The sequence below is a fragment of the Nestor notabilis genome, unplaced genomic scaffold (assembly GCF_000696875.1).
Source record: "Nestor notabilis isolate BGI_N333 unplaced genomic scaffold, ASM69687v1 scaffold29900, whole genome shotgun sequence".
Classification (NCBI taxonomy): domain Eukaryota; kingdom Metazoa; phylum Chordata; class Aves; order Psittaciformes; family Psittacidae; genus Nestor; species Nestor notabilis.
Window position 1 is genome coordinate 8,352 of NW_009912971.1, and position 18,853 is coordinate 27,204.

Genomic DNA, 18,853 nt, shown 5'->3' on the forward strand with positions numbered 1-18,853 from the left:
TACAGAGGGCTCCTGATTGCCCACGCTGTAACAGGGCTCATCTCTTCTCTAATGTGTTTTGCGTGGAATTGGCTAGGAAAAAATTTAAAAATAGAGAACCTTCAAAGCCTGAGTCTGAGTTCAATGTTTGCAACACTACAGTAATGGCAGGTTGGCTGGTAAAGAAAGTGAACAAAGGAAATGAATGACCAGAAGCAATGCAAGGTGGGAAGTGACTGTTCAGGTAACACACACAGACATCCCTGGTAGTTAAAATGAACAAGACCATCTTTGGTCTTAAAACAGACAGGAGGCAAAAGGTGGTACCTATAAACATTTGTGCAAGTGAGCAGTGCCCAGCAGTGCCCTGCAGGGATGGCTTTGAGACCAAGCGCTGCAGGCAAGGGGAGAGGGGCGCACACTAAGGCACCTGTGGGTCAGCTGGGCATGAACTGACAGCGCTGGCAGCGCAAGTAACTGCGCCTGCACATTAACAGACACAGTTCATTAACAAGAACTTAATTTCAAACTACATGCTTTGCTATGTCCTTCTGAAGCATTCAGGTGTTTTCTGACAAAGCTGAACTGGAGTCAGCTTTCAGCTATGAGAACAATGGCTGTGTACAAAGCAGTCTCTTAGCATCACCCCTAGTAGAGAGCAAAAGGTTCTTACTGGGTTCCCAGCAACTAATGGTTGAAGAAATGCCCCATACAGATAGGAGTCTTTTCAGTAATGCTACTGCAATAGTACTATTTCCAAACTTACACAGGAGAATAAACTTTTATTTCTGAGTTGTGACACCGTCTCCGTGTCATTTTTCATCCATGTTTCTGAGTAAAAGTTCTATATGATTAATCTTTCCTTTTCCCCTGCTGTATGTTGCATACTGGATACCAGCAATGGTTGGATAGAAAAAAACCCTGTTCTTCTGAAATGTAGTTTATTTAAATAAGCCACTGGAGCCCTCCCAGATAAAGCATAAAACAGTGCTTGGCTAAAACCTTTTTTTCACTGGATGGGGGGAAAAGGAGGGGGTGTTCCATTTTATTTCTTAAAGGCAGATTAAAATTCAGCTCAATAGTTTGATGGGTTGGGGGTATTCAATTACGTTTGTGCAAAACACAGCCAGTAACTTCATAAAACCAGGCAGTAACATCAGAGTGGGGTAGGAAACGAAAACTTCCACAAAACAGTAACTGGCTTCATTACAGATCTTCAATTGTACTTACATGAAATGTAATTTGACAATGAAAATGGATCAGAAGACTTTCAACCATGTGAAATGCAAGGGTCACAAGCCTCTAGAAGAGCAACAGGATCAGCAATTTGACAAGAGCCTTTCTGTGATTTCATACGTGATGCAGATTAGGATTGCAAAGTGGCCTCTGCAACTAAAACTTCACTTCAGCTTTTAAATAAATTACCCTTCCTGTGGCCACAGTAACACTTAAGTTAATGTTACTATTAAGTAACCTTAAAGTTCACACCAAACCAGAGTGAAAAACAGCAAGAGCTGAAAACATCCCACTTTGTGCTGGTGGTGGTGCCTGTACATCATTCTCGACAGGCCTGGCCTGGGAGGGCGGCAGCACAATCTGTTCACGTCTGAGGGCTGAAGCCCCGACCGTGCCACCAGACACGCACCGTGGGCTTGTAGCACCTGCGCAAGAACCTCTCTGACTTCTCTGGGATGGTCTGTTGGTGCAGAACATCAGCTCCAGGAACTGGAGCACAGGACTGGGAATCGGGTCTTCACAGCAAAGTGCTTCTTACAAAGGAAGGTTTAGCGTAACGTGGAGAGCAATGTAAGCGTGCTCAAACCTGCAGCGATCACAGCCACAGAAAAGCTGGGAAAACCCCCATTCCAATACACACCTGGCTCACTCGGCAGAAGCCATGCTATGCCAACTTTTTCACCAGCCAAAATAGTTCTGTTGGGTGAGACTTTGTTGACATTACTGTGGCAAAGCGTAGCACAAACAAAATCCACCAGCTACAGTCGGGCATTTTAAATGCTCTCTCGGTCATGAACATTTAAACTCCTCCTGTGACTTGTGCCCACTAGCACTGCCCCAGCTGTCACCACTCGCAGGTCATCTGGCATTAAAGAGTGAGTTTCAGAGTTATTTCCCTCCTGAAAGAGAATAACTTGGTTAACTAAGTTGATATTCATTGGCTTTCAAATCCTGCCTGAAATTTTATGGCTGGAAAGTGTCACTCTGCTACTCCAAGAGAAGGAGAAAACGTCTAGCTCCATTCACCAGGCCCTTGTCTGTCTTACCAAGCACACTCTGCTTGCAAGGTTCAAGCAGTTCCGGTGTGCTGAGCGTTCCTGTCCACTGCCTCTCCTCCCACCCTTCCAACTGCCCACCCTGGGGGATTCTCAGCCTCAGCCAAAGGGTTGAACAGAGCTCCCAGAGAATTCAGTTTATACAGAATTCCAAGGAAAATAATTTGTTCTGAAACATTAGGAGCTGCACACGCATTTCTTTCTGTGAGGCTAACGTCTGATGTTCTGACTGCTGGAGGTGCACAAAGGACTCTTCTCCTAATAACTCACATTTGCATTTATTCCCAGGAAAGCACAGTCCCTGATGGAGGGATGCTCGATGGACATGTCTGTCTCTTCCCTGCAATGCTACCTACTAACGGGACCGCTTGATGGGGTCCACTGCCTCCTCCTGCATTCTGGAGGGGCTTTACTCACACATACAGGACTTGGGAGAAGGCAAGGTGAAGGAACTGCATGAAGATGAAGCAACAGATAATTCAGCTGGCAACTTTCCTTTCCTTTGGCAGCCCGTTCCTGTTCTGCAACAAGCCGCGTTGAGAAAGGCCTGTTCCCTGCCTAGGCGAGCGGTAGCGCTGCGCTGACCTCCGTCTGGTGACAGAGGTGGCTCCTCATAGATCTCGAGGCTCAGTTACACCAGGGTACTCTGGCCCCAGCCCGCCTAAGGACTGACCTTGAACATAACTCGATCCTCTTCGACAAGATGGTCATACAGCAGAATTCTCACCGCAACCCTCTGCCACTTCACAGCTGAAATCTGATAAATGCTGCTTGACCACATAAAGCCGTAGAAAGGAGCCACTTCATTATCAACCCTTTTTTAGTGCATTTCTGCCATTTCCCACAGCAACAGCAGCCACAAAGAGCAGATGGTGCTGTCCTGTGTCATTCTAACAGACTTAGGGTTTTAGGTTTTTCCCTTCCTTCTTACCAATACTTCCATGAGACTGAGACAATGTGCTCATGGAAATACAAAAGTCTTCCTTGGAAAAACACAAGAAATCTCTGTAAGGTAAAAGCAAGGAACCTACTGTTAGAAGATGGGTAGTAGTATCAAGCAAGCCAGGACAGCGGACTGAAAATTGTCATAAATATAAATTCTACACACCTAAAAATGTACATTAACAGGAGAAAAACCTATCAGTATGGAATTGCAACGCGTGCACACACGGGGAAAGCTGAAGCCAGAGCACAGCTGTGCACACTGTGGCACTCCGAGCTAGTACTGCAACTGTGCACCAGTGACAGAAAGGAGTGATTAGCTTCACAGCACTGCGGCCTAATGTTAGCGTTGTCCGACTTAATTCTTGCTTGTGAGAGACAAACTAAACAAAACATAAATGCTTCTAGTGTAACCCTTGTTCACCGGAGTTACTGAAGGTACAAATGAGGAAAAAACCTAAAGCCTAAACTTTACACAGCAATGGCTGCATGGCAAGGAACAGGCACTGAACAGTTTTGTGCGACATCATCTCCCACACCAACCAGAACGGATCTGCACCCGTAGCAGAAGACAAAAGAAAACTGAGAGTCAGAGAGCTCTCACGTCTGGCAGCACGGCTTCTCAGCCATTCACAAAGCAAAAAACAGAGAGGGAGATTCAAGAAAGGCACAAACTCCCCTGTGAATCCACAGAACAGATTCTCTGTGGAATGCTGGAAGCAGATTGTCTTTCTGCACCTCTTGTCCACAGCGAGAGTTCACAGCACCCACAGTACAACTGCATGGCCTTTGAGGCTTGTCCCAGACTCTGGGGTGGGGTTTGTGTGTGTCACACAATGCTGTATTTCAAACCCAAATAAACCCAGTACTTCAGAATCCCCAACTGATTCCATGTTCTTTGCACTGGAATCCACCAATCCAACCATAGTGCAAAGCTTGCTCTTTAAGAAAAAAAGGAAGGAAAATAATCACTATCAAAACACTAAATGCTGTTTTAAGACTTAATATTTTAGAAGCTTACCTTGCAGCCTTCACATGTAATGACACCATAATGGATTCCTGATGATTTGTCTCCACAGATCTTGCATGGAATAATTTCAATTTGAGCTGCAACAGAAGCACGCAACCAGTTAATTACATTTTCTTTTAAACACCTTATAAAAGCATTCCCTGATCAGCATTTGTACAGTGAAAGCTAATAACCTGCTAAACATTATACTGCATTAACTATTCATTGCTGAACTGCAAGGGTCCCCTAGAGCTTTGGGCTAAATTATGGCTGCTCGTTATATAATGGCTTTTGGGTTATTAAAATGGGTCATTTGAGAAGGTGTTTAAGAACCCACAGGAAGGCTAGAATCAGCATTTCAAAGCCAAAAAGAATAGGAGAGTTCACAGTTTGGCTGAAGAGCTGAGACAACACTAAAAAGGTTTCTTCCAATCTTATTAATGTGAGGCTGTAAAAGGTAATGTTAGAGTTTGCCCTGCCTGACAGTGAGCACAACACCTTCACCAGAGGGGTGCCCATCATGCCACCCACTGCTACCAGTGGCCAAGCCTAGAGAGAAGGGACAAGGCAAAGAGGAACTCCGAAAGTCACCCATCTGCCCTGGGAGTGAATTCCCAGCATGTGTTTGTGTGCTAGCCACCACCAACCAGGTAAAGCAGGGAAATACAGCAGGTCAGCTTATGGAAACCAAGGGAGTTGGCGCAGGCTGGACACTGCCACAGAGATACATGATATGAACCCCCAGTCTTGAAATGGAACTTCATACGTATAAAACACATCTACTGAATTCAGTTCAGTGTGTGGCAAAACCCTAAATCACAGCACCCTCCCATCAGAATACATGGATTTAAGAAGGGGCTCCAGGATGCTCAGGAATTCCTCCTCAGCTTTTGGATCATACAGCTGTGGTCATTCTGCTAGCAACTCTTTTTGGGCAGGACTAGGCCGAGGCAGTGTCTTGCAGTATCAGAGACCAGCAGTCCACATTTTACATGCGCTTGCACACGCTCACACAAACACAGACCGTATCCATTAGGTCAATAACCAAAACATTCCAAGAACACCCAGTCTCTGCCACAACAGTATTGGGATCAGGCTACGCCAAGATGTCCTGAACCGGCTTATTCCGAACTGGAGTACAAACACAGCTCCTGCTGTGGCTCTAACGACCATCAGAAGTGCTGTTAATCTTCTGTGAGGAGCTGAAATCCATTCACAAGACACCTGATTGTTTCAAAGAGCTTTTATTGCTCCAGTTTACGGCAGTGACAACACATATAATCACATCTCATCCTGTCTTACAATGCATTAGCTTTACTTGGGCTGTACTCTGAACACTGTATTCAAACAACCACGTCTACTTTTACAGGACACCACGTGCATCTGCTTCCATCATCAGGATCTTCGCAATCTTGACCTTTAATCCCCCACCTTCCCCCCAGCAGCAAGAGGATAGGCTGAAATCAAAAGGTCTGTCTAGGACACTTAAAAGAAGGAAATACATCTTCCTTTCAGTCTTCCAAAAACTCTTTTAATTTCACTTTCCTTCCAGCTAACACATTAAACGCAATGGAGCAGGAAGTGAACTAATACAAGGCAAAAATGAAGTGTATGCCCTTTTATTAACGTGTTACATTAATTACTACTAGAGCATCAGGTGTTTACACCCAAGACATCGAGAAGAACCCCACTTCGCAGCAACAAGCTGGGCAACAGGCAAATTCACAACTCAAAATCTGTGTAACGTTCAGTTCAGATCCAGAGAGCAATCCTTGGGCAAACTCCAGGACAGATCTACTGATTCCCAGTTGTGCCTTTTCAATGTGAGATTCGTTTTCTGCTCTGTTACAGTGAGCCTGCAGCTTTCTCCAGCTCCTTTGACACAGTGGTCACGAGTATCTCAACAGCTACATGGCAGTGTTATATTTTACATTCACTTTTACATACATAATTAGTGCCTTATTTTGAAGAGGAATGATACAACTGGATCTCGTTTATCTATGATCTCCAGCACATCAGTTAAATCACCCATGAAGCCTGTCCATGCAATCCCTATTTCTTAAGCACCAGGACATTTGCAGACTGTTTCTGAAGGAATGTAATATACCTTCAAAGTGATGGCCTAAAGCTAGGTTAGTAATAGTCTAAAAGGTGCCATAATTAGTCCCAAATGCATTTTCCAGAATGCTTCACAGGTGGAAGAGAATCTCTACAGATTCACAGGCTCCAGATGCGCAGCATTTGCCAACCACTGTGTGTGCGGGAGGAGTGGCACCAAATCAGGTATCGCTTCAGCATTCCAGATTTCCTCCAGCTCAGAAGAGTACTTCTAAACTTCTAAGAACACTTCCATCTGCAAGAGTACTCACTTTCAATTAAGCATGCAGCATGTGAAACCTCAACTTACCATCTCACTCTGGGACACGGGACAGTGGGATGAAACTGGGAAGCACAAATTGCCGGGGACTGCCACAACCAATTACAAATGAATGCATGGGAAGGCATTGGATCAGTTACTGCTCCACGTGAGTGCCTCTGCACATCACTCATTGCAGTGGAATCCCTGTCGCAAGTTCATACGCTTTCCGTAGAGCGTGAAAGGACTTAGATACTTTAAACTTACTAAATGCAAATTGCCTCTGCCAAGATTATGCATTTTTCTTATAAGGGTGAAAATATTTTCCCCACTTTTAACTTTGACATGCAAATATGTACTTGCTAAAACCTTGTTCTTATGCAAACAAGGCAGGTGGGAAATATTTTTACATGTCAAGAATATGTTCCAACTTGGTTTCTCACATTCCCAGAGTTACTTAAAGCTTCCTACTGTGCTCACATTAATTGTACCTGTTCTGTGCTTACATATATTTATATGGTATATTTTCCAAGATTATATAAAATACTCTAATTCATGCTTTAGACTAGAATTAGCCTAAATTACAGTTTACAATTTCTGTCTCCTGGGGTGGTGCTCAGGCTGATTCTGGTTCATGCATGAGCAAATTATTTCTTAAATATGAATTGCAGAAGAAAAATAAACTCTTGTGGTTGCTTAGAAACAGCTACAGATACCCAGGTGACAGATGTAGCTTGTGTTCCCAGATTAAAGGCCTAAGAATCTTTCACACCCTGAAATAACAGTGCTCCAGAATACTACCAAGGATGTCCTGTGCCAAAGGCAGCAAGGAATAGGAATGAAAGCCCAAACAAACCACCAAGAGCAGCAAATGTGAGCTCAAGCAGAGACCCACCAAAAGCATCAAACAAGTTGCTACAGAAATGGCTCCTGAGAAGGGGAAGTGATCATGAAGGGCCAGGGGTGGTAATCATAGAACAGCTTGGGTTGGCAGGGACCTACAAAGGTCCTTAAGAACTCACGTCAAACACAAGACTATCTCCATAGGAAAGGGCACCTGACATCCACTGAGGTCTCTCAGTATGTGTGACTTTTAACTGGTAGCCATTCCTACCACTGCAACATCTGGTATTCTTGCTGCTGTAACATCAGATGCTGTAACATCATCTGATCCTCATCTTGCCGCAGCAAAATTGAGTGTGACTCTTTCACTTGCTCAAAATCAGGCAGAACATGAACTTGAGACTAAGTTTTATAGGGGAAAAAAAGCCTGGGTTTTGCCCTGAACCCTTTTTCTTCCTCCATCCACTGTCTCTTCACCTGGCAATTGTCTGAAGTAGCTCTGGTGTGCTTAAACTATGTGACTGTCTCCACATAATTGCTCATGAATGTGAATGTGCTGAACACCAGCTTTTGTTTGCACTAGAACAGAAGAATATGCAAGAATATATCTTATTCCCTCCTACTCCAGGCTGCACTTCTTTCCCCAAATCTGGAACACCTTCCCTGGGCTTGCCTCCTCTTTCCAAGCTCCCTCCCCAGACTGGCCCCTCGAGACAGCCTCTCCCTCTCTGTTAATTTCTGCATCCTGAAATGCTGTGTGGTTCCTTGTGTGGTCTGACCAGCAGAGGCAGAAATAAACCTACTTCCGTATTTGTAAGGAAATGCTCTGCACAAGCTCTTCATAACCTTTAATTCCTTCCTTTCTAAGCCCTTAGGAAGACTCACTCTGGGACAAGAGCCCATAGAGCCATGTAGCGCATGGGCATCTTCCTCCCCAGCTCTGCCATTTAAGCAGAGGCACACTTAGCCTTGACCCAGGACACAGTATTACCAGTCCACCCTGAAGAAAACATTTTTCGATAGAAAAAACTATTTCCCAAAGACAGAAGTTTTCCCCTCCCCATCAGTGCACCCCTGTGAAATGTGTTTTTCAAATGAATTAATTGTCTTGGGATAGAAAAAGGATTTTCCTCCTGCCTTCACACTGTTACGTCAAACTTGTGCTTTCACACCCATCGTGTTATCTTTTCCAATGTGCAGCAGGTATGATTTGGTATCCTGGCAAGGGTTCCTTGATGAAAGCAAAAACCGGTCCCCATCCCTGCCTTTTAGGAGATATTCTAGCTGACCTGAGCTATCTTGGAGGCTGGGTAATCAGCTGAAGTTAATTGTCTTGTCTGCTCTTAGACTGATGAGGAAGGGAGAGAAGAAAGAGAAGGAGAAAGAGAAAGTGAGAAGGAGAAAGGGAGTGATTCACCTTTTTCTGGACCAACCAGATGAACCCCTGAGAGGTGGAGAGGCCTCCTCTTCGCTCCCCAGAGAAGGAATTTAATGATACCTTAAATGCAATCCTAACTTTCAGAAGGTGAAAGTCAGGTGAATGCTACTGCCTCTTACTATTTCTGAATCCGAAAATCAGCATTTTCTGAAAGGAAAGCCTGAGTAGAAGTGCTCCCTTCCCCTCCCTCCCACGGTACACAGGCTCCCAACTACCTGTGCACATGGCACCATTCAGTAAGAGCATTTCTACGGAGTTCCCCATCACAGCTCCCACCCTTCAGCTCTCAAGGCAGCAGTATCAAGAAACTCCAGGTATACCTGTTCCTTTTTTACTCAGTAAAGATGAACTGAAGTGCATACTGGTCACTCTGCCAGACTGGTTTCTAATCCTTAAAGCTTCTATGGGCAATGAGCATCCTTTTCCAATCCACTACCTTTCAGGGGAAAGCACCCTAACGAAAATTGCTAGCTGAATGGAGGGCTTCCCTTGAGGGTCACTGTGGGGTACGTATACCAGCCGGGATCCCCCGGGTCCCAGGGTACTGCTTAAGAAGTTATCCCATCTCTGACTGCAAGAAAGGTTTCAACCCCTTTCCCTGCCCATGGCTCACCTGTTCTCTGCTTCCCAGGGTACAGACACTTCTGCAGCTAATTCAAAAGGGCTCTGAAATAAATACGATACATATACAAATTGGACTAACCTGCTTCTAAAGGGATACAGTTTGTGCCAGACATCGTTGCTAGTGCTGTTTGTAAGTATATTGATTAAATTAGGAGGCATACATATTCACTGACATATTCATACATATTCATTGACTCAAACAAGGGTACTGCATGTAATGTGGTATTTAAAGCAACATGATATCTGATCTCAAACTGAATTAACAAGGACTGATTTTACTATATAATATTCTAATCTTCCTGCATTTTCAGCTTCATTACCTAAATAATTTGCTCTGTCATGTACCCTAAGTAATTTGTGCTGGCTGCAAATTACCTCCAAACACCTGCAGCTTGCAAACACCGCAATTGCACTAAACTGAAAGCTAGTGGCGCACAGCTCTGCCCATTCCATCAGTGCAGCACCTTGAGTGACCATCTGTCCACTCATATGGATTAAAACACATAGACCCTGTGTTCTTCTAAAGATGACAGCTGGCTGGTAGATGTCTGAAGCATTTTTGGAGCACACAGGAAGTGTTTTGATAAGAGCTGATAGAATTTACCTGCCCACTCCTTGTGCGAAAGGTTTATTTATTCTATAGACAGTCCCACTGGAGGTCCCAACGATACTGCTAGTGACAAGTATCTCCAAGGGAGACCTAACCAAACGTGGTATCCTAGGGATTTGTGTCTCACGTTTGGATTTTCCGGGGTCCAGTAAAGTTGAAATTCCAGCAGAAGCCTTTGCAGCACGTTGGATGTTCCTTGAACCCTCCCTCTCCTTTACAGCTTTTCGTACCCATAGCCCCTCAGTGGAGCCCTGTTGGGTCTCTTTCTGAGTATGGTTTTCCGTTTTCATGAAGTGTGTAGGAATACATCTTTGGGACTGCTGATGCTCTTGACCTTGGCTGCAATGGTTTTGGGAATAAGGAGGGCTGGGGTGACGGGCAGAAAACCAGACAAACACAAACGACCTCTCCAAGTCTTGTTTCCTTAGGAAATCACACTAGTAATAAAATAAATACTGAGGTTGTGCTGCTATAAATCCTTTGAAGTCTGTGGGTGTGATGGGTGGAGTAGAAACGAACACGGCCACCAAAGTATTAATTAAAAGTAAAGTATGAGCAACACCTCAAACACACAAGACAGAAATGCTGCAATCCAAGACTAGATCTTTGGGCCTGAGCACAGCTGGATCCCTCTTACAAGGTTGCCTGACACTGTGCAGCAGTCCTTAATGCTAAAAACAACTGGCTTCAAAGAGTATTAAAGCAGATGCAGGATAAACAGTATGGAACAACCTGAGCACTTTCGGGGTTTGCCAGACTGATTTTAGGAACAACTAAACTCTTTCAACCTCTGTTACTGATCAAGACACATTGAAGGGAATAGTCCAGTAAGAACTCGCGTTCTCACACCAGGATCACTGATTTATGTTTGTTTTCCATTAAGCCAAGAAATTTTTCTTACACAAATCTTAAAGAACTAAAGCTTTGCTATTACATGAAGCAGTAGATTCGACAAAGACATTTGAATACCTCATGAAAGAAGGCTGTGTGGAAAGTGGTTTCGATTCTCTAACAGCAAAACTATTTATGTGAAGTGGTTGCGGTGAGGTCTCTCCATATTTTTAATGTTATATTCAAAGAGATAATTGCTGAAAAACCTTAACAAACCATCATAATATTCTTAATTCTTATAAAGAAAAATTAAAACAAAAAGAAATGCCAACGCAAACCATCTAGGGCTTCTGCAAGTGTTTAGGAGCACAAACAAGCTAAAAACTGATTTAGGGTTTCCAGAGGAACTCAGAGAGATGATGTTTGCTCCCTCTGTTGTGTGCAACACTAAGTGATTTTTATTTTCCTGCAGTTTTGTATCTCTCCCCTGTCTTGGCTTTATCCATCCAGACATATTGTCATTCTTTTTTGACCCAGCAATCCAACTTGGCATCTCAACATTCATGTCACCGGCCAACTTTTCGTTGGACTTTTGAGGAAAGAAGACCAGCAATCTAGTCAGCAGCTGAAACGAGATGATCTGATTTCCCTTGTTGAAGCAATGACAGAGACAGCTCTAGCGTGGGACTCTGGTCACATTCTGAAACCATACCACAGACCAAACTATAACATCAAACCACTGAACTACAAGCCTCGGCTCAAACTAATCAGGACTGCTGCATCCAGATGTGTTTAGTTGTCCACAAGCACAGGAAAGTAGTTCTTTGGAGAATCGCCCTTGTAACTTCCCAGGGCACACAGCTAACACCTTCCCAGCCTGTGAAGTCTACGGAGCTGTGTCCAGCTTTGTTACTGCATTCATGAACTTAAATCGAACTCGAATTGTGAAGATGGCTGAAACACACACCAAGAGATACACACTGTAGCAAGACAGAGGATAATGACTCTCCTTCAAGAAGATAAAACCAAGAAAAACAAAGCATCAACTCTGAATACAAATTCTATCTTTTTATAGCAGAGGAGAAGATTCACTCACTAGACGCAACACAAGCACAGTAACAAGCCATAGTAACCAAACTTAGCGGCAAAGAACAAGAACGGGGAAAGAACGAAGGGAAGGGTTGCTATGCAATGTCCTACGCATTTCAAACCCAAATCATTTCAAAACTGGTATGACTATTTCAATATGGTCAGAAGAGTCTTCCAAATTCCATACACCACCAGTTTTCCCCCATAATATTTTGACTTCTCACTTCCTTTCTTTGTGGCTCGGGTGCTTATGAATAAGCATTTAACCATTTAATTCCCCTCTTCTTCTCTGGCTGAGAATTAACAGTATTCATACTGGCTACGATGGACACACTTTGGAGTACAATGAATTCGAAGACTGGGCTAAATGTACTTCTTTCTAAACAAAACTATCAAGAAAAACATTTTTTCCTCAAGAAAAGAAAACACACTGACACTGCAAGCATGTTGCTCTCCTTAATGAATTCTAATACAGTTTTAATAAAAGCCCTGACTTGCATGTCAAGAAATAGATACTATAATCCTCATTCTAGTGCTGATTTGCTGCGTGAATGGGGACGTTAGTTGGCGTCTCATTTTATCTATCCACGTAATCAGGATAATCGTTCTTTATCTCTACCTCCATCCACAGCTATCTTAGGTGACTGGGACTTACTGCCAAATCTTGGGTCTGGGTCCTATGACCCAAGCAACCAGCGAGCAGACTTCCTGACAATCAAATCTCCAGCATTTTGCACTGCTTGTAGTTGTTGGAATTTTGTTAGTTTCCTTTTTTAACTTTAAAGCCCAAAGCTTACAGGTTTAATTACACAACTACAGAATATTGCACTTGACAAAACCACACAAAGCACAAGTTTTAGAAGCAACATAGGTGTGAGCTATCACCACAGGAACTGCCAACACTGATGACTTGTGCTTTCATTTGCTACTGCATTTATTCAGTAAGCAGCCAGCCAGTGCTGCTGTCAATCCACACTCTGTGTTTTTACAGGAATTCTACAGTTCACTCAGGTTTTGACATCCCTAATTTCTTCCTACAGATAACTACTAACCTTGGAAAAAAGTGAGCTGGTAGGCTAAGACGCATGTGTACCTCAAGGCAGGGCAAGTGCCCTTACACACCCAATTACACTGAGCTTTCTCGTAGTCTTTGCGACTTATTTTCTGTTACACTGGGAAAAGCAAACCTACACCAATTTCTCCTTCTGATGTCTGTATGTTGGGCTTTCACTTTGTAGCATTAACAGGGAGGAAAACAGAAAGCGAAATCTGCAGGAGGATGTAATGCAGGGTACATTTATTTGCTGGACAATACTACTAGCGTTCTCACCTCTCCCACCAGAAAGAAACCCATACCACAGAGCTTAAATGTATTTGTACTGCTGTCCAATCTCCCAGTTCTCCAGAAGAAGCTAATAAAGACTTGATTTTAATGAAAAGAATCTTTTAATAATGTAGCATTTCATAGTGAAAATCTAAATTACTTCTGACATTTGCTCCACAGGTTAATACACAGAGCCCCCATTTTAAACGGAACTTCCTACTCTCAAGTGTTGGACCTCGCCTTCGGAAGACTGGAATTGGTGAACTCCAGCACTGCTCCCCCACCTTCTTTTCTCTCATTAAAGGTACTGGCTTAGGGGGACATCCCACCATTTCGGTTTACTTGTGTGCAGTAGGAAAACAAAGAACTTGACCAACCACTTGTCAATTTGAAGCACCACTTCAGCAGGTCAGCTACAAGTATCACAGCCCAACAGCCTTCACCTGAATTATTTTTCATAGGCTGCAAACAGTCTTAAATGAGCAACACTCTGAAGGCAATCATTTTAGACCCTATTGCAAAGCCTATAGTTACTGTACGGAGGATTATGGGAGTAACTTAGTTGCTAGCTAAATTACATTAGAGTTCATTAAGGAAAGATCTTTTACTAGCTTTTTAGAACAGCAATAAAAGGGTAGGCTTAGAAGTCTTAGAGAATCTTAAGACTTCCTTTTATACAACATGAAACCTCTGTCATCTGATATTCTTAAGGACCTACGTATATTTGTGTTACCCATTTGCAAAATTACATCTCAGTTCCATGGTCTCATTAGGCACAAATCAAATGACACCTACAGTTACTAGATTAAAAAAAAAACACCTGGGAAAAGCTAATCACTTTCAACAGTGTCACAGTTATTAGCAGTTTCAACTAAATTCATTAGCAAGGTGACAGGCTTCTGAGTGGTTAAAGGACATTGGGTCAGTGAGACTACAGCATCGGCTAAACATGGGTAACAATGCAATTTCACTGATGCGACTCGTGTGTGGAGCTTTCAGATCAAGCATTAGTAATTCCCGATACTACTACTTAGAAGGTTGTCTCTGATTAGCAACCCATAAGCACCACATGTTCTCTGTCACAATGCACACACTTTCCTTTGTACTTCAATATTCAGACAAGTCAAGTTCCACTTCAATAGAACTGAGAACTCCCCAGAGATGGCAACAGGCAGTTTGGAAGAAGGAATACGGAATGGTCTCAGAAGAGGGGGAATCCTGGAAGGCAAGAGTCCCCTTAAACAAGGCGAGTGTCATGATTCGTGATTCAGCTTGGCCCTGCCATGGTGCTGGGCTGCACGGGTTTTATGAAGGGTTTGGCCTCTGCAGAAATTGCAGGATGTACTGAGAAGTGGGACTTTGTCCGATTAAGCTAAAGCCAGGCACACGCGGCTGGGGCAGGAACCACTTCCTTCCCAGAGAGCTGCACCTGGATGGAAACCCACTCAAAAACCTGAATTTACTTCCAGAGAAAGAGTTGCAGGGGGGGTGTAATAAAATTCACCCAGCTGAGAACCGCCACTGTTCTGCAGTGACCACATCTGCATTTTTAAGATATTTCCTCTTTCTTTTTGGCTCTACATGAATTTGATGTCATTAAGAAGGCTTCCTTTGATGCTGTATGCCAAGTGGAATCATTAGTTTCTCACAAAGGTGTGCTCTAAACGTCTAGTTTAAATTTTCATTTTCAGATGATTCATCTAAGAGATGAACAATAACAACCAAAACCAACTTCAGAACTCAGAACAGTAAAGAGCCTTTCAGCTACACTCACTCATTTATTAACTCTCTCCAACACCTTCCTGGATTCATATGGCAGCCGATACTGAGCAGGAATTCTTCAACTCCTTCTGTGATATACAGCCATCAGAAGCAAAGCACAGCCAGATTCCCTCACACCTCACAGAGAGGTTCTTCTCCAGTCTGCATCCTGCATCTTTCTAGCTGCATGGAGTCACTTTTTTTTACCCAAAGATGCTTTCCATTGCCACTGATTCTAGTGTACGTGTGTTGTTTTGTCACAGCTCCTCTCCTCTTCACGAGTCCTCTTCTGAGGATTACTGAAATGGAGGGACACTCCAGAGGAAGCTGCATTCTCAGCCACTGTAGCTTCAGCTCTTCCCCTAGGCTCCAAGAGGGGAGTACAAAATAGAGTAATCATACCTACGTTTCCTCCATTTGAAAGAAAATGTCACTGAAGTCCCAAACAAGCAATGATTTACAGCCGATATGTTTCCTTATAGATTTTAATACACTAGAAAGTGCAGCCATTACCAAGAGCTTATGGCCTGTTTTGTGACACAGGGGCAAATCTCTGCTGAAGAAACAACCATGTCTTCCTCTCCAATAAAGATGTTTTTTCAGCCTCTGCCCCATCTCAGAGGGAGCAATACTGGCAATATGTGGGATCAGGAGGAAGGCATCATCACTTCTACAACTGCTCAGAGGACAGCCTGGATGGTGAAAAACTGATGCAGAGTATAATTTTGCTGTTGCTCTTCCCCAAACCTGTGACACTGCTTTGGGAGGAGGCTTACACACTCCTCCACATTGACCATTCACTCCAGATAACCCGGAGGGGTTGCTTGCACGCTTCTCAGAGCCTACTACCATACAGGTACCTGCACACACTGCACCATGCATGGCCACACTTGCTTCTTGCTAACGATGATTTTCACCAACCTGTAGCTTTTGGATCAATGTCTCCCATCACCCAGAACGGGCTTTACAAGGCATTTCTGTTGTACTTCAAACTGACACTCTTCCCCGTCTCTCAACCAGTGACCGCATCACTCCGGTTTCATGGTGATAGAACTTTTTTCTTTGTAATCTTAGTGGTACTTCATTGACTTGCATGAAGTTACACGATGGTCCTTCACCTCTGGAAGCGGGCTGGGGCCACCAAGTTGGCCAGGGGCTGGGGAGAGGCCGCAGAGGACAACCAGCTCTGCCTGGCTGCACTCTGGCACTGCAGCATCTTCCTCCTCCTCCCTCGGCTGTTCTCTTGTAGAAGGGCACAGGAGGAAAATGCTATGACCTGCCCCCCCAAAACTGCACCAGAGCGTGCAGGGTGTTATCAGAGGAGGTGGAAAGTTTGTAGGCTCTGGCTTACACCAAAATAAACCCACCATCAGTCTATCAAACAGTCTCAAAACCACTTCTACCAGAGACAAAGAGGGTTTTCCCCCAACATCTTCTTCAAACCATGTATTACGGTGTTGTCCCCCACCAGCCATGCTCATGCTATCTCCCTGGACTCTCAGCTCTGCTTCCCTGCTGCTTTACATGCTCATAATGTCTGTTTGAAATCCATCTTCATTTCCTGTCAAGAATCATGAAAGGAAAAAAATGTAGTTGCCCACAAAAATGTTTTAGAAAATTACAAGCTTGTGATAAGAAAAGGTCTAGCAAAAGCTCTTCCTTTAACACAATCAGATTAGGTGCCATGACCTCCATTAAACCCCTTTCTTTTGCCATCTCATTTCATAGCATTTAATTTCCTGCTTCTCAGTGATTAAACCAACTGAAAGGTAGTAGATAAAGCAAGTTTGCTTGCTGTTTCAAACAGATACTTTAATGCTTTATGCTCAAAAAGCTTTCCAAGTGTCTTCAGACGCTGATTAACAAACACTGTATATAAAACCCCGTCTGAGGTCAGACTATGGCAGCAGATATGTGACCGAAACTTACTACAACAGCTCTATTGCAATGCTGTACGCACAGGATACCTCCATTGCATACATTAAGGAAGCTTAAAGTTAAGCTTCACATATTTAAACACTAACAAAGTCTACTTAATGGTAGTCTTCAAAATGACAGTGGCCTCTTAATCTGCTGGAGATAAAGGAGTGCCAAGATTAATGATTACATAAGTGCATCGCAGAGCCCAGAAACAATAATCAGCTCTTCTGTTGTTATTTGTGTACAAAGGCTATTAGAGTCATCTGACATTCCAAAATCCAATTTGAAGTTGTTAAACCCCTTTCACATACTTATTTGAGGTTGGAAAACTGAAAGGTTCCACAAGGGAAAGGGAAGGGTTTGATTTCCTAATTCTTTTCCCCTTACTGATTTTGCTCTAAGCCAAATCTCTCTTCTAAGAAATGCAAAAAAATAAGCTTTTAAACAATGCCTGGAGTAACCCATACTACTGCTGAAGGAGTAATACCAATAAAACCCTGACATGCTTAGATAGCAAATTCTGAAATAATGACTACAAGCAAACCAAGGAACTACTCTTTTGGGAAAGACCCCATTGAGTTGAGGATGTCACTGACCTCAGCCACACAACTCTGACAAGACTGGCCATCTCCAGTAGATCAGCAGGGCGAGAACCCAGAGGTGTCAGGCACCCAATACCTTTCTCAGTCCAGTAGTGGACTCAGGGAGAATTCACTCCCTGCATTCATACAGGCACAGTACACAAGAGACTAGACAGCTTTTTGCAGCGTAAGGCAAATGACAGGTCTGACTGCAGCCTCTCAGAATAGCATACAATCAGTTATTTCTCCACAAAAGTCCTTGAAAACTCAAAGCAACCCTCTTTGTTTCTATCAGAAGTGTGAAAAGCAAGTATAGAAACAAAAGGAACAAATCGGTCTTTTCCTGGGTCCTGCACTGCTCCTTCGCCTCCACACACGACAGACAGAATAGGACAGGAAAAGAGGTAGCTCTGTCCCTGCTTTCTCCAGCCGATCAAGGAGCCCTGTTTCCCTCTCCATGCCGACTGCACAGCAGCAGCAGGTCCGAGGCAGGCTTCCTCCTTCCCTGTCGTGACAGCCTGCAGCCTCGCATTCTCACACAAGCACCGCAGACCCATTATGTTCTACGTGCACAGCTTTTCCTTTACGGCTGCGAAGTGATTTTCTAGTGTTCCCTAAGGTAAAGTCAATTAAGTGATAACTGCATCTGTGCAGAGAGTATTCAAAATGCTAATACCCCCACCCAGATAAGTCTTCAACTTTGCCTGCTTATTTATCTCCAGCTCTTATAAATTATTGCCATGAATGCTCCAGTGCCTTCACCCATTATCTTTGCAATCCTGCTTCTTCCTAACAAAGAGGCAGCTGTACCACTCTGACCACACCAGGGAGAGAAACCATACAAGCAAAGAAGCACCAGCTGATCTACTGCAGTGTAGCTAGTGGCACATTTTGCAGCTCTCAAAGCTTGTTCAGCTTTTCATCTAACCTAGAGAAGTAAGAAAATCTGCTATGCCATCAGAGGCTCACATCCTCTAGACGTAACAGCAGTTTGCATCATGAACTATCTAACACAGTCTGCCACCCTGAAAAGCAAAGCCATCATGTTCGGGGTTGTGCCATTTAGCCATCAGACCCTAGAATGTTAATGTTGGCCACCTTTGCACTGGAGAGAACACAGTGTTAGAGCCAGCTCCTGGCCCTAAGATGGCTTCTTACCTCAACATGGGATGACTCACGTTACTCCTGTATGTCTCTGGCCACACATGTTCAATGTGTCCCCACGTTTTTAAGTGAAAAACAAAGAAAAAAGCCA

At 43.7% G+C, this 18,853-nt stretch overlaps 1 protein-coding gene across 1 annotated transcript in view; it reads right to left on the minus strand.

Annotated features, from left to right (window-relative positions):
- The window catches only part of LOC104411687 (nuclear receptor ROR-alpha-like), a gene marked incomplete at both ends in the record, with an annotated part of 10,227 nt that extends 5,861 nt beyond the window's left edge, over positions 1-4,366 (minus strand). The window contains one exon of the mRNA XM_010022176.1: positions 4,234-4,366. Coding sequence (XP_010020478.1) covers positions 4,234-4,366 — 133 coding nt within the window. The remainder of the gene's footprint in view (positions 1-4,233) is intronic.
- Positions 4,367-18,853: the final 14,487 nt, after the last annotated feature.